General features: G+C 39.2%; 1 protein-coding gene and 1 pseudogene across 1 annotated transcript in view; both read right to left on the reverse strand.

Moving 5' to 3' along the window:
• Positions 1-23220, reverse strand: part of GIPC2 (GIPC PDZ domain containing family member 2) — a 90267-nt gene that overhangs the window by 28337 nt on the left and 38710 nt on the right. Inside the window, exon 3 of the mRNA XM_009248726.4 lies at positions 13058-13238. Within this exon, the coding sequence (XP_009247001.2) occupies positions 13058-13238 (181 nt within the window). The remainder of the gene's footprint in view (positions 1-13057; positions 13239-23220) is intronic.
• Positions 16124-16749, reverse strand: LOC100433580 (translocon-associated protein subunit gamma-like; annotated as a pseudogene).

Raw genomic sequence — 23220 nt, forward strand, 5'->3', positions numbered from 1 at the left:
TTGCAGGCACAAGTTAATGTGCATCTCTGGGGAAAAAGTTCATACCTTTAATTCAGAGGAGACTGTGTTACAAAAAAAGATTACAAACCTCTAGACTCTAATTTGGAAAAGTAAAAGGTCATTCTTTTACAAAGAATGATAGCTAAAATATTTCGTTTTATCCTTTCACTTATTTTACCCTATAATATGATTTTATCATGGGAATTCAAGAAATAAAAATTATTGTTCACCTTTATTACTGGTTTATTACACAGCCTGGACCTTCCCCCTAGACTTTACAAAGTTAAGAAAAATAGTTACCAAAACAGATCCTGCAAATTTAAAGAGTTGATACATATTCTACCACATTTCTCACATGGAACTATTTATAATAAAATTGTTTAATGAGGAGCATCATATAGTTGAAAACTGTAAAGCTACAATACATAGAATAAATTTCTTCTACTTCCTAGAATGCTAGTTTTTTTTTTTTTTTGAGACAGAGTTTCACTCTGTTGCCCAAGCTGGAGTGCATTGGCACCATCTCAGCTCACTGCAACCTCCACCTCCCAGGTTCAAGTGATTCTCATGCTTCAGCCTCCCCAGTAGCTGGAATTACAGGTGCATGCCACCATGTTCGGCTAATTTTTATATTTTTAGAAGAGACGGGGTTTCACTCTGTTAGCCAGGCTGGTCTCGAACTCCGGACCTCAAGTTATCTGCTTGCCCTAGCCTCCCAAAGTGCTGAAATTACAGGAATGAGCCACCACACTTGGCCAGCCTTCCTTTTTAAAATAATTGTTTTCTGGTTATGAAAGTTAATGTGTTTGTTTTATATTTAAGATGTGGAAAATACAAGCCTAAAGAAAAAAAGTCAGCCGGGCATGGAAGTCATGCCTGTAATCCTAACACTTTGGGAGGCCAAGGCTGGCATACTGCTTGAGCCCAGGAGTTCGAGACCAGCCTGGGCAAAAAAGTGAGATCCCATCTCTACAAAACACTGAAAAATTAGCTAGATTGGTGGCCTGCACCTGTGGTCCCAGCTACTTGGGAGGCTGAAGTGGGAGGATCTCTTGAGCCCTGCAGTGAACTGTGACTGCACTACTGCACTCCACCCTCAGACAGTGAGACCCTGGAAGGAGGGAGGGAGGGAGCGAGGGAGAGAGTGAGGGGGAGAGCGAGGGAGAGAGGGAAGGAGGGAAAGAAAAGGAAAAAGGTAGGGAAAGAGGGAGGGAGAAAGAGAGAGAGGGAGAATAAGGAAGGAAGGAAGAGAAGGAAGGGAGAAAGGGAGGGAGGGAGGGAGGGAAAAGAAAGAAAAAGGAAAGAGAAAGAAAAGCCATCCATAAACTCACCACCTAGGCTGGGCACAGTGGCTCACGCCTGTAATCCCAGCACCTTGGGAGGACAAGGCAGGTGGATCACCTGAGGTCGCAAGTTCGAGACCACCCTCACCAACATGGAGAAACCCCGTCTCTACTAAAAATACAAAATTAGTCATGGTGGTGCATGCCTGTAATCCTAGCTACTTGGGAGGCTGAAGCAGGAGAATCACTTGAACCTGGGCAACAGAGGTTGCAGAGAGCCGAGATAGCGCCATCACACTCTACCCTAGGCAACAAGAACGAAACTCTGTCTCAAATAAATAAATAAATAAAATAAAAAATACACTGTAAGGTATTTTTCTTCTACACTTAAAAATGGTTTTTGCAAAAGTGGGATATTACAGCACGTTGTATTGTAATCTTTTTTTTTTTTTTTTTGAGACAGAGTCTTGCTCTGTTGCCCAGACTGGAGTGCAGTGGCGCCATCTCCGTTCACTGCAAGCCCCGTGCCCTGGGTTCATGTCATTCTCCTGCCTCATCCTTCCAAGTAGCTGGGACTACAGGCACCCGCCACCATGCCCGGCTAATTTTTTTGTATTTTTAGTAGAAATGGGGTTTCACAGTGTTAGCCAGGATGGTCTCAATCTCCTGACCTCGTGATCCGCCCGCCTCGGCCTCCCAAAGTGCTGGGATTACAGGCGTGAGCCACCACGCCCTGCCATAATCTGCCTTTTCACATTTTTCTTTTTTTTTTTTGAGACGGAGTCTTACTCTGTCACCCAGGCTGGAATGCAGTGGTGCGATCTCAGCTCATTGCAACCTCCGCCTCCCAGGTTCAAGCGATCCTCCTGCCTCAGCCTCCAGAGTAGCTGGAATTACAGAAGAATGCCACTATGCCGGGCTAATTTTTTGCATTTTTAGTAGAGATGGGATTTCACCATAATAGCCAGGCTGTCTCAAACTCCCGACCTCAGGTGATCCGCCCGCCTCAGCCTCCAAAGTGCTGGGATTACAAGCATGAGCCACTGCACCCGGCCTCACAAACATTTTTCCACACATAAATCAAATTGCTTATCTGCCTAACTTATCTGAAAACATACTCTGACTACGATTTTTAACATAATTTATTAGATCCATTTTCCTATAATTAAATAACAATTCCCATTGTAAAAATACCCTTGGGTAGAATATGTATTATTTATATAATTGCTGTTTTCTAATAAATAACATTATAGTCATACTATTCAGTTAGATTAGAAAAGCCACTTACATTTAAGCATGATTTTTTACCCCTTCACCTCACATTGCTATTTTAATTAATAAGCTTAAAAACAGTTGAAAACTATCATGTACCTCGTATTCATGGTTGTTATTAACTCCAAATGGTCCTTAAAAAACATTACAGTTCTGGTCGGGCAAGGTGGCTCATGCCTATAATCCCAGCACTTTGGGAGGCCGAGGTGAGCAGATCAAGAGGTCAAAAGATTGAGACCATCTTGTCCAACATGGTGAAACCCTGTCTCTACTAAAAATACAAAAAATTAGGTGGACTTGGTGGTGCGTGCCTGTAGTCCCAGCTACTCAGGAGGCTGAGGCAGGAGAATGGCTTGAACCCAGGAGGCAGAGATTGCAGTGAGCCGAGATCGCGCCACTCCACTCCAGCCTGGTGACACAGCGAGACTCCATCTCAAAAAAAAAAAAAAATTACAGTTACAAGACATCAATCACTGTTTAGGGTAAATGTCTTGAAAAATATAGCTTACAAAGTTTTTAGTATTATAGATTATAATAATTTCATTTTTCTCAGATTAAAAACTGAGCATTCGATAAAAAAATTTTTAACGCAAGTTTACAACTAGAGTAAAGGGTCTATATTTAGGTATCCAGCTGAGTCTCTACCTTGAATACCAATTTATCAATTACACTCAGCACTTGTCTAACACATCTGTGACACTGTGACACTCCACAAAAGGGAACTTGGATTTTTTTATTCATCTTCTCCCATAGTATCTTTGTGACAAATGCTAAGCCAAAGTGTAGCTAGATACGAAGAGGTCAGGAAAAACTCTACTACGTAACAAGATGATCAACAGTATGCTCTGCCCCTCAAAATCTGTCACTGTGTACACTTACTTTGCCAAAAAATACATGAAAGAGAGTACCACTGTCAGATAAAATGCAATACACCTGAAACTGAACTTTTATCCCTGACTGTCCCCCAAACCATTTCTACATCCCAACTGCCTCATTTCCAATTATAGCATCATTGTTATCACAGGCTCCTAGGATAGAAATCTTGGAAGTGACATTTGCTTCTGAACCTTCTCCCCTCTCCCCTTTAGCTAAGTGTCATCAATCCACCTCCTACCCCATTTTTACCCTTACAATATTACTCACACTTTTTATTTCCTTTGAATTCCCACTGCTGCCCCTAATCCAAGCCCTGATCATTTCCTCCTGAACTGTTCCAACAGCCTCTTACATGGTTTCTCCTCTAGTCATATACAGCCACATTGGTCTCCTGGGCTTAATTCCCAAATATCTGCTTCATCATGTCATTCTTCAGTTCTAATATAATCTAAATGATTCCCTATTACTCTATAAAACAAGCCTGGGTTCCCCACCTAGTTTTCAGAGCTCTTATTAATAGGGTCCTGAGCTGCTTTTGCAGCCTGATTTGCTACAGATTTCTGTAGTGGCTTTTAAATTTTACTCCACAACTCTGAATGTAAGAAATGCCTAATTGAATCTGACTCCGAGCACTGCCTCCCCACTCCCCCTCCCCCTCCTACACACCACCAGCATAGCACAGGTTTGGTGAGAAATTTAGTCTTGGTTTTGCTTTGAAGGCCTCTCCCCATCTCCCAGGCTTCAAAAGGCTGATGCTGCACTCTGTCCGTCATAGACCAGACCATGAAGCTCTACATCCAAGTCAGTGTGTGCACTCACAGGACACCCCCACACCCGCACCCAGTGTGTACAAGGGTCTTTCACCTGAGATCGCAAAGCCACAGCACTTAAAAGCTCTAATATCCTTATGCCATTCTATCAGATGTCCTGTCACCTTTCATGAGAATAGGACATTGATCCCTGATACTGGTGGGACCTGCCATAAATCACCTGTCTCATAGCTTTCTTTGTTGAGGGAGTTTCTTTCCAATCTTAGCACCTCTCAATCCCTACCACTCTCTAAGCCTTAGAACCCCTCCCAATCATGGACAAGTCAGCTCTCAGATAAATTTCACTGTTTAAATCTGCACTATAGCATGTATCATGGTCTGCATTATGTTCTGAAGAGGCAGTAACACATAATGTTCAGAGCACAAGCCTCAAGAGCAAACAGGACTGGAGTGCTATGCCCACACTTACGCCTGCCACTGGGCAGTCTTAATGAATTAACTGCCCAAGCCTCAGTTTACTTAGCTGAAAAACCCTCATAGGAATGGCATGAGGATTATTAAGTCAGGCCATAACAGCAGTAGTCCCAGTCGCAATGGGTTGCAATTACATAACACTGTCCTAAGCACATACATACATTAACTCATTTCATCCTCAAAATACTTTATGGGTAAGTAAACAGGCTTATAGAGGGGTTAAATAACACTCCAAATCACACAGTTTAAAAGCAGCAAAGATAGGAATCAAACCCAAGTAACTGAGCTCACAGTCTATGCTCTTCACTGCTACACTATATTTCATTCAACAAATGGTAGCTATTATTGTTAGTAGAATTACTTGATTCTTAATGTATCTGCCTCTTTATGTAAACTGTAAGTTCCCTGAGGACAGCAAGCATGCTGACTCACTGTAACAGCTGTTAGAGAGCTGGCTCTGGAGGCTGACTGCTTGGCTTAGAAGTGTGCCTCCCTCGCTCACTAGCTGTAACCTTGGGCAAACTGCTTCACCTTTTAGGTTGGTTGTGAGGACTAAATGATTTCCTACTTAGAAAGTCCTAGGAAAAGCGAATGGCAGCTACTATTATGATGTACTGACATATTTCATTAGTTGATATGAGATGTGATATTGCCATCTGTCTTTCCAGAATCCAAACAGTGCCAGAGTTCTCAACAAATACTTGTTGATCACCAATTCATCCACATTGCTTTTCCTGTTTCAGGTGGGTTTATCTTGTTTCTAAAATTATTCCTTAAAGAAAAGGATACACCTTTATAATAATAGTAATAATAACAGATAACTCTTATTGAAGACTTACTATATACCAGGGACTGCTCTATGATTCTTTCATGTTTAATCATTTAATCCTCACAACAGCTCAATGTGGTAGACACATCTTCACATTTTGTATGAGAAGACCAAGGCACAGAAAGGTTAAATAACTTACCCAATGTCACATATCACAAGCCAGACCCTGGCAGAGCCTACACACTTAACTACTGCAATTTATCGTCTCTTTTGTAACTTTTTTCATATTCCCAAATATATTTTGTAGAATTCAGTATATATGAAAAGGTACAAAAAGTATTGATTGATTGAAATTTTTTCCCTAGATATAGCATGAATAATAAAAAGTAATTTTTAAATGTTTGAAATGTTTTAAATGTTTGAAGTGTCTAAAAAGTCATATAAAACTTAAAAGCCACAGTTTATCTCTCAACATCAAATAGGCTTAGCCTTTGAAGTAAGTACATCAGTTAAGCTGAATCACGAAGATGAGGTCCGAGTTTTCCAGCTGTGAATGACTCAAAAGACTAAGATGCACTTCACATACTTAACATCCTATTCTGATGGCTACACTGCACAGAAATGAACCTTCTAAAAGAAGATATAACCCAATGATCTGTTACAAAATCTAACCCTAAAATAAAGACCATAAATGCTTTAGGAGGTAAGTTTCTTCTTCCAATTTTCTTCCTGCTTTTGAAAACTCTTACAGAAATATTTCAGGCCTCCTTCCTCAAACCTCTTTCCATAAAGGGCACGCAAGAATCACAAATTGGAAATATGCAGGATAAATGAGGTCGAGACTCATTTAAGTAAAACCAAATCAAAGCTTTATGGATTTGTTATTTTTCTGCATTTAAAAGACCTTATAGGAAAACAAACGAGTTGGTCTTGTCTGATCTTAGAGTCATTTAAATGGAAGAGGGATTTTCATGGCCTAGGGAAAATCTAGGTTTACAGGGCAAACTCTGCAAGGTTGAGCTCATTGTAAAGACATGTTCCTTTTCATTGGCAAAAGGAGAAAGGAAGTGAGCCATGCCCTAAAAAATACCACTACAGACATTCCAGCCGATACTTGATAAGGACTGGGAATGCTGCCATCAGCTCATGGCTAGAAGAAGGAAAATTTGGATCAGTAACCAGCTGACCAGGAGAAATCATGTTAAGTATGGGAAAGATTTCCCATTCAACTACAAACTTTCAACAAGGGAGTCATTTAAGCCAGTGGCTTTCAAATGTTTTTTTTCTGTGACCCACAGTAAGAAATACATACATTATATCATGACCCATAAATATACACAAAGATAATAAAACTGAAATACACATATTTATTTGTAACTGAAACAATATTTGCAATGTACAAAGCACAATATTTTCAACTCTATTCTACTTTGTGTTCTAAACACACTGGTTGAAACCTACTGGTTGAAAAACAGTAATTTAAATTCTGACCAGCACAGAAGATTCTGAGGGTACATTTTCTAATGGCCTTTATTCCTCCCTCAGAGCCCCACAGCCAACTTGGGAAAGTGCAATGGAGCATCTGCTCGTGGGACAAGTGACTTGATCTTGAGTACTTGGATAAAGGCTACCCAGAAGGCCAGGTCCTCCATGTCTGGCCATTCCTCAGTGCTGGCTCCTCCTTCTCTTTCTGCCCCTTAAATGCTGGTGTTCCCCTCACTGTTCTGTTTTTGGTCCTTTTATCACTCTCAGTGATTGAATCTATTTCCATAGCTTCTGCTACCAATCAAAGAAAATTACTCATAAATCTCATTCTCTAGGCCCCCATTATCAATGCTCATCTACCTCGTGTGTGTGTGTGTGTGTGTGTGTGTGTGTGTGTGTGTGTATTTTTTTTTTTTTTTTGACAGGGTCTCACTCTGTTGCCCAGGCTGGAGTGCAGTGGCGTGATCTCAGCTCACTGCAACCCCCACCTCCCAGATTTAAGTGATTCTCCTGCCTCAGCCTCCCGAGCAACTGGGACTAAAGGTGCTTGCCACCATTTCCAGCTAATTCTTGTATTTTTAGTAGAGACAGGGTTTCACCACATTGGCCAGGCTGGTCTCAAACTCCTGACCTCAAGTGACCCTCCCTCCTCAACCTCCCAAAGGGCTGGGATTATAGGAGTGAACCACTGCACCCAGCCCTTTTGTACAAGTCCAACTGAATCGTCCCACAGATTTCAAACTCATTTAGTCCAAAATTGTATTTATAATTTCTTTCCTATCCTATCTCCTCGCCCATATCTATTTCTTTGCCAGCTTTCCTCATCTCAAAGAATGGCAGCATACTCCCTTCCTGAAGCCACAAATCTGAGGTCATCATTTGCAGTCTTTCCTTCCTTCACTTCTATGTCCAAAAGGTTACCAATTCAATCTTATTATTCAGTGGTGTGCAGGTAAACATTTAACAATCAGCTCTCCACATTAAAAAAATTAAAATAAAGAGCCCTGACTTACAGGACTTACCTATTTCTCTTTTATAAATATCCCATTATAGCTCATTTAAAACAATCAACCTGATGTCAATGAAGGAGGAGTTGGGAAGAGATGTGTACAAATGGCTCCAGCACACCACCATCTATTCCTCCAAACCATTTCTCTTCTCTTCATGCCTACAGGCACTGCCTTAATTCATGTCTCTCACACTGAACAAATTATAGCTATTATTGTTAATAGAACCTTTATGATCTCCTAAACTCTATCTTATATCCCTTTATCTAACAGTCTCCAAAATATCTTTGTAAAATTGAAGACTCACCATGTTACCCCTCTGCCTCTTCATTGCCCAGTCCTTGTCTTCATATATAAGGCCCTTGATATATTTGTTCTCTACTGACTCTTGAGCTTCATTTCCTGTGACGCCAACACCTATAACCTCTAAGCAAAAACACTGGCAAACAAGGTGTTCCCAAATATGTGATGCTATTCTGTACCTCTGTAACTTTGCTTATTCTGTTCCCACTTCCTAGGACAACCTTCCCCAATTCATCCACTAAGTAAGCACTATTCATCCCTTCAGACTCAACTCAAATCTCTTTCCTTAGAAAGCTTTTCCTGGCCGGGCGCAGTGACTCACGCCTGTAATCCTAGCACTTTGGGAGGCAGAGGTGGGTGGATCACGAGGTCAGGAGATTGAGACCATCCTGGCTAACACGATGAAACCCTGTCTCTACTAAAAATACAAAAAATTAGCCGCGCATGGTGGCACGCATCTGTAGTTCCAGCTACTCGGGAGGCTGAGGCAGGAGAATCACTTGAACCTGGGAGGTGGAAGTTGCAGTGAGCTGAGATCGTGCCACTGCACTCCATCCTGGGCAACAGAGCAAAACTCCGTCTCAAAAAATAAAATAAAAAAATAGAAAGAAAGAGAAAAGAAAAGAAAAGAAAGCTTTTCCTGAACTTCTTAAGTACACTTGATGTCTCCCACCTTTATACATCCAGTATATTTTAGCACCTCTAATCACCTTTATTAAATTTATTTATTTTTTCATATCCATCTCTTCTCACTAGACATGAGTTCCTAGATCTGGATCTTATTCATGCATGTACCAAGCAGGTGGTATGGTGATGGTATACAGTAGGCTTTCAATAAATGGTGACTGTTATTGTCTAGGGCAACTAACACCCTAAGACAAGCATATACTAATTGCTCAACAAATGTCTGAATGGAAACAAATCAGTATGCTCTTGCTATCTTCCCAAGGCCAGAGGAATGCTAAAATACCTGTACCTTCTAGATTATTAGGAAGCCCAAGATCTACTTCCATAGCCAAAGAACTGGTACTGTAATTTTTTTCCTATTATCCTCTATAATTTCCTAGTGCTGCCATAACACAGTATCATAGACTAGGTGGCTTAAACAATAGAAATTTATTTTCTCAGAGTTCTAGAGGCCAGAAGTTCAGGATCAAGGTTTCTCTAGGGTTGGTTTCTTTTGAGGCCTCTCTCCTTGACTTACAGATAGATAGTTATCTTCATGTTCAAATGGCATCCTCCCTGTGTCTGTGTCTAAATTTCCTCTTCTAATAAGTACACCAGTCATATTGGATTAGGGCCCACCCAAATGATGTCATTTTAACCTAGTTACATCTTTAAAGCCCCTATCTACAAATCCAGTTGCATTCTAAGGTACTGAAGATTAGGACTTCAACATGTGAATTTTGAAGGACACAATTCAGCCCATAACAGCCTCCTGCTAGACCATGAGCTCCTCAAAAGGCAGAAGCCATAACTTAGTCTTCCTCCTTAGTATTTTCTATGCCACACAGAGTACCTGAAACACAGAAGAGTCTCAATAATTTGTGAGATAGATAAATTAAAAATCTTCCTAGAAGTATAGTCAAAATTGGTAATTATGGTCCCCTCCAAATCTGATGGCCAGCACCAAGGAAAATGTGACTTTACTCTTTCTCTGAAAGAAAGTTGGATGCTGTCATCATCTCTAGATAGTCCACTGCCAAACAGCTATGTATGTGGCACCCAGCTCATAGCAGAAAAATAAAATCCTTAAGGCCAAACACCCACAACCATTGACAATACCCTTCTCCCTCCAAATCCATTCCAATACTCCCAGACTGACAGATATCATACATGGCTACAGTCAGATTCAAAATCAAGAGAAAATCAATACTGCTGTGCCTGCAGAACAAGATATAACAGCTTAGAAGAAATAGCAAAATGGGCATCTGCTACTTTTTTCCCACCTATAGGGAAACTTATCCCTTCCTGTTATGTGTGATTTTGGTAGGTCTGTCATATAGCCTGCCTTCCCCATTATCAAGATGGGTATAAGACCTACTTAGTTGCTCCACCTCTCCCAGGAATTTGAATCCTGAGTGAAGTGATATGAAAATAGAAAATAATTGCCAAGAGTCAATTCAGCCAGTGCCATGAAGGGTTCCTGGTACATACATCCCTGAAACAGGCTTGGTTCCTGACCTTGTCAAGGCTCAATTGACTGTTTCTGGGACCTACATGGTAGTCTTCAATAAATGCCTTTTCCTGAAATTAGATAGTGTTTATTACGTAGCTCTCCATCAAAGAATATTAACAGATATAATGGCCCCTGGAAGTGGAGTATAGCTAGTGGTGGACCTAAAATATGGAAATGAAGGCAGGCAGTAAGGATTTCCCTACCCACTACAAAGAAGTGGTGCTTGCAGTCCTAGTTACGCCATTGCAAAGCAGCCAACTATGCTCCTTCCTCTTGTGTTTTGGGATATAGTCCACATGCCTTTCCAGGCTAAGTCTTTAGGGAAGTTGGTAGGAAAATGTCAAAATACTGGTGCATATAGCCATTTCTGACAGCTTTTGTTAAGATCCTATAAGTGACTTAGCTACAGCCAAGGTGGCCTATCTGAATGCAGAGAAAACTCTGCCTCACTAAGACTGGCCCTGGTAGAAATCCAAGAGGACAGAGAGTCAGACAATCATGAAGGACCATGAAATTTGAATTCTTGGCCCTGAGTCAATAATAATGCCAGAAAATACAGGAAAAAAGGAAGGAAACGTAGCAAAAGATAAGATTAGGACCAAGAGAATTGGGGGAAGCCTGATTCCCCAAGTACCCCCTGATGTATGCTCCCCTCTCTGGCAAAGAGCTAAGCACTGGGATGAAGCCAAAGGATGAGGAACAAAGTAGCTTTGTCTTTATCCCAGAGGCAAAACAAAAAGCAGAAAAATTCAGGGCTGGAGGATAGGCAGAGCAGCCAGGCTTACTTTTAAGAAAGAAACCCCTCACACTAGGGCCCAGAGTCAAGAATCAATCCACAGCACGGAAAATGCATAAAGACCAGCAGCTTGAGTTAAACTTCCATAGAAACCTTGGAAAATAGAAACTTATTCCTCCAAAGTCAATCTCTGGGTGTCCTAACCAACAGCACTACCAGAATTCAGGATGCTCAAATAATATACCTCTATTAGGAAAATCCTACTCAGGGTGCTTCGCAAATGTATCCATTGATTTCATGAGGCAACAGAAAGCCGGTTCAAAAGTAGTTAGGTGCATAAGGCAGTGAAGTATACTGACTCTACTCATGTCTACAACACTGAAGGGAAAATCTAATCATGGAATAATAATAGCTAAATACAACGACCTTTGTAACATTCAAGACTATCACCAACCTAGCATCCAAGTTAAGGTATATCAACAACTTTCTACAAAGACATGAGGACCAAAAGATTTAGATGCAGACAATGGGGGAAAAAAGCAGAAAAATTTACTCTGGAAACAGATTATGTAGTGGAGATCAATACAGAAAAAAATAGATTTCTTGAGTTGTGCTAATAGAATGGCTTTGATTTACAAAGAGTCTAAATCAAATAAGAATATTTATCTCAAACCATCTACACCCTGTCAATTTATTTCACCATGCTATCTGGGGAGTTAGGTTACCAAATGAAGCCATCTTGAAAGGAGTTACTGGATAGAAACCTGAGTGCTGTTTTCCTTCCTCTGTGAGAAGTGAGCTCAGATGCTGCAAGGCACCAGGCAGAATCACAGCATCTACAGAGGTAGTTCCTAGAGTGCTCCCTCCAGGAGGTACTGGTTTAAGGCATCTTTTTCTTACACCTTCTGGAAAATTGTCTCCCACAGGTAATATAACCTACACTTGCATTTCTGTTAAATGGTGCAGAAGCATGTAGAAGCAGAGAAAAAATTCTAATTCCATATGCCTAGGACCTGTCACTTACTTGCTAAGACAGAGAAAACATAATTCCCCAGATCCACTGCATTCTTCCATTATTTCCAATAACTGCCCTAAGAAAATGGCATTAGAGACAAACTAAATGGAATATTTATGTTCTATGAACAAAGGAAAGAACGTGGGGTGCGTGGGGTCATGATGAGTAAGAGCAAGCCTGAGATGATTCTGCTAAAGATATTTTAACGCTGATGAATGCTAGGCCTTGGTTTGGCTTATTAAAATAGTTCTGGGTGGTAAGAGAGAAGCTGGCACATTTTTCTGTAGATGAGATAGCCCTGGGTGATTGAACAACAGTTGGAATACAGCTGCCATGGCTAAAACCAAGCAAGTACAGATGTCACCCCAAAGTGGAAATAATTTCATACCATCATCCCATGCTGCCCAATTCAAAATGCCAATAGAGGAAAGGTATTGGGGAATGGGGTCTTCAAAATGGACTAGATAACTATTTTAAATACCATTCTGTATATAACTATAATTTTTGCTGCTGAGATCCGTGAGCAACAGTTATTATGGTTTAAAGGGCTCAGTCAAAAATCTTACTGCTCAGCAAAATGAAAACAATACAATGTGCTGTTCTCAGAGATAGGAACAGCCACATCAAATTCAGTCACTAGACATTAGACTTTGTAATTTCAAATGTTTGGAAAATGTCCTTTTACAAGGCAATAGTTTTCTCTTTTTTCTTCCTTCAATAGTTGTCTTTCTTATAAGTAGTGCTACCATTTTCTATGTTTTTAACTGATATGTTAGATAAGAAGACACTAAAAGCACATAGCACCATATCACAGTACTCATTTCCCTTAGAAAGATAAACCAGGGAAAGGGAACATTTCACACACCCGCTCACCAACCCCTGACTTACCAAATGCCTTCTTAGGTTCTATTAACTTCATGGTAAAGAGTTCCTCCTTTTTTAATTCCTTTAACTTCTTAGCAACATCATAGTGACGCCACCCAACAATATTTTCTCCATTTATGGATTCAATATGATCCCCAACACAGATTGTTTTAACTGAGTCAATAACACCACCATCTTTAATTCTCTGAAAGAAAATTGAGGATAACATAATATAAAATAGAACTGTGTAATGAATGCACCAATCTCATCTGATCCTGGAAGCTAAGCAGGTTTGGGCCTGGTTAGTACTTGGATGGGAGACTGCCTGGGAATATCAGGTGTTATAAGTTTAAAAAAAAAACTGTGTAACAGTACTTTTTATACTTTTGAGACATTAAATACAATGTATTGACATAACAATGCAGTCTGATGCTCAGTTAGAGATGGAAGACTGAGCAACCAAGAACCACTATCTTACCTCCAACCATTCTTCGTCTTCCTTATCATCAGAATTCAGCTCAGTCATACACCACCTCCTCTGGGAAGCTTTTCCTGACATTCCCAACCCACTCCCCCAAGAATCGGTAAGGTGCCACTCTCATGCTTCTACAGTACGTTTTGCTGTATATGCTGAATTCTAAACTAAGCACTTTACATTTGTTATTTCATTTAATTCTAACAACCTTTATGAGATTCGCATGTCACAGGTCAGGAAGATCAAAGCTTCAGAAGATCAAGTAATTTGCCAGATTCAACATACCACAGTGCGATTGTTCATTTACTTCTCAGTCTCCATTACTAAACTGATATCCTTGAGGACAGAGATGGTCTTATTCACTACTGCATGTCTGTGCCTAGCACAATATCTGCAAAGTCCCGTCATTAGTGATTACTGAATCATTTCAATTGAGGCCCATCACATAAGAATAGAGCTTGAGCTTTTTCAATTGGCTGCATTTAGTTACAAATGCAAAGACACAAAGAATAATACCATCTTAGTTAAGATGCCTGATACCTAATAAAAGATAAGTATGGTTATCATTTTGGGAGCCAGTAAGGGTGATTTGATGCTATTGTTTTTCATTTATGTATTTTAGATGAAGAGAATATAGGACCCCAAGGAGAAAGTTCAAGTTGGTCTTTCTTAAATCTATCTTACTTCTCTACAATATATCTGTAGGGTAGAGTCTCAAAATGATATCTAGTATTCCCAAGATGGCACCAAGAATTTCTAAAAGGATTTTAGGGGCAGGAGCTCCAGAAAACTCTTCCAGAATTGCATAAAACAGTCCTGCAGAGGATGTACAAGTTCTTCCACAGTGATGAGGAATGGGGCAAAATGAAGGCCATAATCTGTCTCAGAAGTCCCAAATCCTTCATAGGAAAGATAGCAATATCAGGAGCAGCTGCTATTGTGCAATAAAGGTTGTGTATTCTTTACTCTTGCTAGGTGGAAGCATAACATCTTCTGAATCAGCAGGGTGATTGATCATTGTGTCCAAGAGCTAGGAGAAAACTGACCTCAACTACCACCAGCATCTCCGTCATATTGTCATCAGGAACAAGTATAACTTAGGAAGTTTAAGCATTTTTAATGTTTAAATTGCATTATTATAAATCAAAACTCAAAATAGATTTCTCTTTTACCCCAAATTTTAAGAATATTGCTATGTTCATTCATTCTAATAGTGACTGTTAACATGCTATATGCAAATGTCATAATAATGCCAATTTAAACAGAGCTCACTGTCATTAGAAATAGTTAAGCAAAGAAACCAGAAGTTTCATAATCTACCGACATTGTTTTATTAGAAACCCATATTAAACTTATATCGTTAACAGAAACAATGGGAACCACTCAGTACAACTAGAATTTCTAAACTGTCATAGAAAAATAAACAAGATTAAAGAAAAGACTAGAGTCTAAAGAAGAAAAAACTATTAAATATTTTACACAATTCATAATTCATCAAAGAATTCAATAATCTATATTTAACTTTGATTTTTTTGTTAGTTTTTATTCTTATTTATCTCTTGATACATCTTGAACTTATTTTTTTCTTTGGTCAGCTACACCATACAAATTTCAGAGTCTCACCACACAGTATTTTTAGCTTAAGATTTAGAGTTACAATTTTATTTAAAATAAGCATTATATAAAAGTTAAAGACTTTGAAGACACATCTGAATCTCACCAGTGAATTAAAGGTCAGAGTAACAGAAATCTTGGGTTGCAGAGGCCCATGAGTCGCCTCAGCAATCCTAGAGATGCCTCAGCAACCAGAAGAGTGCCCAGACAGAGGGAGGAAAGGCAGTTACTGGAAGTCAGAGCAGACAGCAGGGTGAGAATCCAGGTAGCAAGAGAAAAGTCACAGCACATGTCACTATCAGAGACAGCACATAAGAATCTGGAATGAAGACACAGGAAAATCAATATAGGAAACTTGGAGAAGATGAACCAGATATAGAAGCAAAGTTGGAGACATGGATTATATATTTCATGGGTTACCTGAGCCTCAGCCTCCAAACTGGGTGGAATAAACAATACGGGAGCAATGGAGACAAGTTTCTAAAACCTAATGTGCTTTGATAATCATACAGTAACTTGACAGAGATTAATAATATTGCCAAAGGTACTAATCAGATGCAAAGGAATAAGAAGGAAAAAAGAGAGGCATTAATGCTATACTTTATTTACTGAGTTACTTATACTATTCTCTATAACACTCAGGAACTTTCACCTGTCTTTGGAGCTTGATGGTGCAAAAGGTAAAGAGATTTATTTATTTATTGGAAGACAGAATTTACATTATTAAACATAGAGGTTTCCAACCATTTCAGATCATTATTATAGTATCTCCCATTATGTTCATCCCATATATTTAGAGAATTCTGCTTTCTCATCACAGATGTCAGCAGAAGTCTAGGGCAGCATACACTCTCCCTAAAATCTTTTTTTTTCCCCTTCCAATTCATTTAATTTCAAAAATCTGTCAAAAACAGCCAATAAACAAATACTGAATTATATTCTCTTGGGTTTTCTAAAGGCTCTAGACTATAAAAACATCTTGTGTGTCTCCCACCCTGAGCACCCCGCTACTTTTCCATAAACCACAGGCTACCCATAGACACAAAGCCAGGGGGTGAAGCTGACATTGTCTACTTGGAGCCAGTAGACAGGAGGGCGATGAGTCCTGATGAAGCACTTATGGACAAAATGTAGTTCACTGTGGGGTTGAAGTTCTTCAAAATGAAGAAGCAGCAACAATGACCAAGACCAGGAACAGAGTGTTGTTATAGAAGATGGAAAATGTTGTAGCTTCAGAATCAGCAACTTCACTCTTCTTCCACAAGATTCTTACATCTTTCTCCTTCCGAGACATCTTTCTATTATCAGCTTCAGAAAGTTTTCGAGTCAATTCTTTGGAAACAGCATCCTCCCTCTTCTGTGCTACTTTGTGCTTGAGAACAAATTTAACATTCTTGTATGCAAAGGCTACCAAATACGTGCTTTCTAGGGTCATCACACTATAGAAAACAGCAGACTGAATAAGATCCATATGCCATATTCTCTAGTATAACCAGATGGGGATGGCAGACACGACGAACGCATTCCCGAAGAAGACTGCGAAGGACTTGGCCGAGAGGTTGCCGCTGAAATCCTGCAGGAGCGGGTCCTCCTCGGACGGCTGTTTGGAGCTGCCTTAGGGAGCCATAGCACAGCGGGAGGTGAAAACAGGGAAGGTAGAGCCAGCCACCAAGCCAGGCAACGGCCCCTGGCTCCGCCCCTGCCGCCGCCTATCCGCTCCACTCTCCCTAAAATATTAAGCACCAGACTCTGAGCTGCATGTCCAGTCGCCATGATCAGCAACTTTGAGATTTGTGTTGCTGATCCTTCCAACACTGTCCTCAAACCTCGCCCATAATAATAAGCTAACAGTCATACAGTTGTAAATAGTTATCTCATTTAGTCTTCACAATAAGCCTAGGAAAAGGATATTTATCATTCCATTTAATGAATGAGGAATTTAAGCCACAATAATTACATGGCTTGCCCAAGATAACACAGCTAATAAACAACAGAATTAGGTCTCAAACAGAGGTGACATAATTTTTAAAATTAAACATGTTTTTTAAAAAGGTATAGAACCCAAGGTCTTCTGACCTAAAGTACAAAGTTTTGGATTATAAATGTCCAAAATAATCTATCACCTTTGAACTCTGAAATTTTTTTTTGACAGCCTTATTTTTCCATTTTCCGTTTCCTTATTTCTACTAAAGCTGTTTCTCATCAACACCTCATCATGGTCTCCAGATCTCAAACATTACCTGTTTTCACAAATCATCATGTCTATTCTGGCTTCACAGACCTCTGCTCAGATCCTAGCTTCCATCCTATAATCCTCTGCCCCTTGACTTCCTACATTTCTAGTCTTGCTGATTCTTAGTTTGGGCAAATGAACAACTAAAATGTTAGAAATATGTAAGAATCATATTTCTCGAAATGATCACTCTAAAATGTGGTTCTACTAAAGCAAAAGTATGGCAAATCATAAAGATCTGCAGGAGATATTCTGAGAATGACAGTTTTGTGGTTAGTCAAACTATTTCAATTTAAAAGAAAGTCAGGTAGGTTTTTAAAAATCAATTTAGCCTCATTTCTTCATTGCATGTTATAAATCCTTATTTTTATTTTAAATTTGAAAGTACAAGTCTCAGCCAGGTGCGGTGGCTCATGCCTGTAATCCTAGCACTTTGGGAGGCCAAGGCGGGCAGATCACCTGAAGTCAGGAGTTCAAGACCAGCTTGGCCAACATAGTGAAACCCTGTCTCTACTAAAAATGCAAAAATTACCCAGGCATGGTGGCACATTCCTATAACCCCAGCTACTCGGGAGGCTGAGGCAGGAGAATCGCTTGAACCCAGGAGGCAGAGGTTGCAGCGAGCCAAGACCACACCACTGCACTCCAGCCTGGGTGACAGAGCAAGACTCCGTCTCAATAAACAAGTAAGTAAGTAAATTAAATTAATTAAAGTACAAGTCTCTTCTCTTAAACCAGGTGTCATCAAACTATGGCTCACAGCAGAACTCCAGGGTGGTGTGTACCCTCCACCACAGGCCACCACCTGTTTTTATATGGCCCATGAGTTATGAATGGTTTTTACCTTTTTGAATGGTTTGGAAAAAAATCAAAAGAAGATTTATGATGTGAAAATAATAATAAATTCAAATTACAGTGTCTATGAGTAAGTTCTCACTGGGAAACATGCATGCTCATTCATCTAAGTATTATCTGTAACTGTTTTTGTGCTACATGGGCTTAGTTGAGTAGTTGCAGCAAAGACCATATAACCCACATAGCACAAAATACTTACCATCTGCCCTTTACAGAAAACATTTTCCAGCTGCTGCCTTAACTATATACAGCTTTTGTTATAAGTATGCTCTTAATTTTCTGATTAAGTTATTTATATATATTTATATATGTTGAGACTTAGATAACAAAATCATGAACATTTAAGTATGTTGTTTTTTCACCTAAAAAGTTTCATCTGGGCCATGTATGGTGGCTCATCTCTGTAATCCCAGCATTTTGGGAGGCCTAGAGAGAGGGATCACTTGAGCCCTGCTCAACTGAGCAGCATGGCAAAACCTTGTCTCTACAAAAACAAACAAACAAACAAAAAAACCAGTTTCATCTGTGTGAACCATACAAAACTATAAAATGCATTTCTCTGCCATTGATCTCTCCTAATTATGTAATAGTTTATTATTAGAACTATTATTAAAATATTAGCTATTCATTGTGAGTACTGCAGACATTTTAAGCGTGTCATTATATTTATAACCCAAATAATACTATAACGTAGGTGCTAACATTCCCACTTGAGAGAAGGCTCAGAAAAGTTTAATGCCTTGGCCAATGTTACACAGCCAGTAAATAAGTGATCTGGCTAAGACTGAAAGCAGGCCTATCTGATTCTAAAGTCCACGACCCTATGCACCGCACTGTAATGCCTCTCTCACCATGGAATGCTCACTCTCATTTGAACACCTACCACACTGTCCTACTGTGACTTTAACCTACTTATTTCCAGCCAAGTTAAAAACATATCAAGTGCTCACTTCAGCAGCACATACATTAAAATTATAATCACACAGCATGGTCTCTGCACATGGTGATATGCAAACTCATGAAACATTCCATTTTGCTTATCTTCGCAAAAAGAAACACAGGAAGGATAAAACAGAAATTAATAAAATTGGTTATCTCTAAGGAGTGTGGAAGAGTTAGGAGAAGGAGTGACACATCTCTGAATGTATTTTTTAATATAGTTTGACTCTTTTTTTTTAAGAGACAGTGTCTTGCTCTGTTTGACCCAGGCTGGAGAGTGGTGGCACGATCATGGCTCACTGTAACCTTGAGTTCCCCAGGCTCAAGCAATTCTCCCACCTCAGCCTCATGAGTAGCTGGTACTATAGGTGCATGCCACTATACCCAGCTAATTTTTTCTATCTGCTGTAGAGACAGAGTCTCACTATGTTGGGGTCAAGGGATTTTCTATTTGTTGTAGAGACAGGGTCTCACTATGACTGGGGTCAAGTAGACCTCAGTGTCTGTTGTTTCCTCCTTTGTGTTCACAAGTTCTTATCATTTAGCTCCCACTTATAAGTGAGAACATGCAGTACTTGGTTTTCTCTTCCTTCCTGCATTAGTTTGCTGAGGATAATAGTCTCCAGCTCCATCCATGTTGCCACAAAAGACATGATCTCATTCTTTTTTATGCTGCATAGTATTCTATGGTGAATATGTACCATATTTTCTTTATCCAATCTGTTGCTGATTGGCATTTAGGTTGATTCCATGTCATTACTATTGTGAACAGTGCTGCAATAAACATATACATGCATGTGTCTTTATGGTAGAATGCTTTCTAATCCTCTGGGTATACACCCAGTAATGGGATTGCTGAGTCAAATAGTAGTTCTGCTTTTAGCTGAGGAATTGCCGTACTGTTTTCCACAATGGCTGAACTAATTTACACTCACACCAACAGTGTATGAGGGTTCCCTTTTCTCTGCAACCTCACCAGCATCTCATTTTTTTATTTTTTAATAATAGCCATTCTGACTGGTGTGAGATGGTATCTCATTGTGGTTTTGATTTGCATTTCTCTAATGATCAGTGAGGCTGAGCTTTTTTTTTAATATTATTGTTGGCCACATGTGTGTCTGCTTTTGAAAAGTGTCTGTTCATTTCCTTTGTCCACTTTTTAATGGAGTTGTCTTTTTTTTCTGGTAACTTTCCTTATAGATGCTGGATATTAGACCTTTATCAGATACATAGTTTGCAAATATTTTCTCCTATTCTGTAGGTTGTCTGTTTACTCTGTTGATAGTTTCTCTTGCTGTGCAGAAGCTCCTAAGTTTAATTAGATCCCACTTGTCAATACTTGCTTCTATTCTGATAGCTTTGGTGTCTTTGTCATGAAATCTTTGCCCATTCCGATGTTCAGAATGATACTACCTACATTGTCTTCCAGAGTTTTTATAGTTTTGAATTTTACTTTTAAGTCTTTAATTCATCTTAATTATTGTATATGGTGTAAGGAGGAGTCCAGCTTCAGTCTTCTGCATATGGCTAGCCAGCATCATTTCTTAGCTGCATATGGCTATCCCAGCATCATTTATTAAATAGGGAGTCTTCCCCATTGCTTGTTTTTGTCAGCTTTGTTAAATATTAGGTGGTTGTAGCTGTGCAGCCTTATTTCTGGGCTCTCTATTCTGTTCCATTGGTCTATGTGCCTGTTTTTGTACAAGTACCATGCTGTTTGGTTACTGTAGCCCTGTAGTATCAGTTTGAAATTGGGTAATATGATGCCTCCAGCTTTGTTCTTTTTGCTTAGGATTATCTTGGCTATTCAGGCTTTTTTTATTCAGGCTTTTTTTTTTCATTGTTGTTCCATATGAATTTTAAAATAATTTTTTATAGTTATGTGAAGAATGTCATTGGTAATTTGATAGGAATAGCATTGAATCTGTAAATTGATTTAGGTAGTATGGCCATTTTAATGATATTGACTCTTCCTATCCACAAGCATAGGATATTTTTCCATGTGTTTGTCTCTTCTCTGATTTCTCTGAGCACTGTACCAGCTAATACAAAACATACTTACACATAGACCAGTGTTACTATAAAGCAATCACACAAACAAGCCAACATAATAACCAGCTAATAACACAAAGATAGGATCAAATCCACACATATCAATACTAACTTTGAATGTAAACAGGCTAAATGTCCCACTTAAAAGGCACAGCGTGGCAAGCTGGATAAAGAATCAAGACCCAATGGTATGCTGTCTTCAAGAGACCCATCTCACACAAAATAACACCCAAGATTCAAAATAAAGGGATGGAGAAAAAAAATCTACCAAGCAAATGGAAAACAGAAAAAAGCAGGGGTTGCAATCCTAACCCTGTTTTGTTTCAGACAAAACAGACTTCAAACCAACAAAGATCAAAAAAGACAGAGAAGGACATTATATAATGGTAAAAGGGTTCAATCTGACAAGACAACCTAACTATCCTAAATATATATGCACCCAACACAGGAGCACCCAGATTCAAAAAGCAAGTTCTTAAAGACCTACAAAGAGACATAGACTCCCACAGAACAATAGTGGGAGACTGCAACACTCTACTGACAGTAGTAGACAGATCATTGAGGTAGAAAATTAACAAAGATATTCAGGACCTGAACTCAACATTGGACCAAATGGATCTGAAAGACCTCTACAGAACTCTCCACCCAAAAACAACAGAATATACATTCTTGTCATCACCACATGGCATATACTCTAAAATTGACCACATATTATAACTGGACATAAAACACTCCTCAGCAAATGCAAAAGAACTGAAATCATACCAAACATACTCTTGGACCACAGTGCAATAAAAATAGAAGTCAAGAAAATTGCTATAACCCATGCAATTACATGGAAATTAAACACCATGCTCCTGAATGACTTTTGGGTAAATAGTGAAATTAAGGCAGAAATCAAGAAATTATTTGAAACTAATGAGAACAAAGATACAACATACCAGAATCTCTGGGACACTGATAAGGCAGTTTTAAGAGGGAAACTTATAGCACTATAATGCCCACATTAAAAAAGTTAGAAAGATCTCAAACCTTAACTACCTAACATCACAGCTAAGAGAACTAGAGAAGCAAAAATAAATCAACCCCAAAGTTAGCAAAAGACAAGAAATAACCAAAACCAGAGCTGAACTGAACAAGACCAAAAAAAAAAACATTCAAAAGATCAAAGGATCCAGGAGTTGGTTTTATGAAAAAAATTAGTTAGATAGATATGCCACTAGCTAGACTAATAAAGAAGAAAAGAGAGAAGATCTAAATAAACACAATTAGAAATGATGAAGACAATGTAACCACTGACCCCACAGAAATAAAAATAACCATCAGAAACTACTATAAACACCTCTATGCACACAAACTAGAAAACTAGAAGAGATGAATAAATTCCTGGACACATACACTCTCCCAAGACTGAACCAGGAAGAAACTGATTTCCTGAACAGACCAATAATGAAATTGAATCAGTAATAAATAACCTACCAACCAAAAAAAAAAATCTTAGAACCTGATGGATTCACAACTGAATTCTACCAAATATACAAAGAAAAGCTGGTGCCATTCCCATAGAAACTATTGAGGAGGAGGGACTCCTCCCCAACTCATTCTATGAGGTCACCATCATCCTGATACCAAAACCTGGCAGAGACACAACAAAAAAAGAAAACTTCAGGCCAATATCCTTGATGAACATTGATGCAAAAATCCTCAACAAAGTACTTGCAAATCAAATCCAGCAGCACATCAAAAACCTAATCCAGCATGATCAAGTAGGCTTCATCCCCAGGATGCAAGATTGGTTCAACATAAGCATATCAATAAATGTGCTTCATCACATAAACAGAACTAAACACAAAAACGACATGATTATCTCAATAGATGCAGAAAAGGCTTTTGATAAAATTCAACACCCTTCATGTTAAAAAACTCTCATCAAACTAGGTATCAAAGTAACATACATCAAAATAATAAGACCAATCTATGACAAACCCACAGCCAACATTATACTGAATGGAAAAAAGC

The sequence above is a fragment of the Pongo abelii genome, chromosome 1 (assembly GCF_028885655.2).
Source record: "Pongo abelii isolate AG06213 chromosome 1, NHGRI_mPonAbe1-v2.0_pri, whole genome shotgun sequence".
Lineage (NCBI taxonomy): Eukaryota > Metazoa > Chordata > Mammalia > Primates > Hominidae > Pongo > Pongo abelii.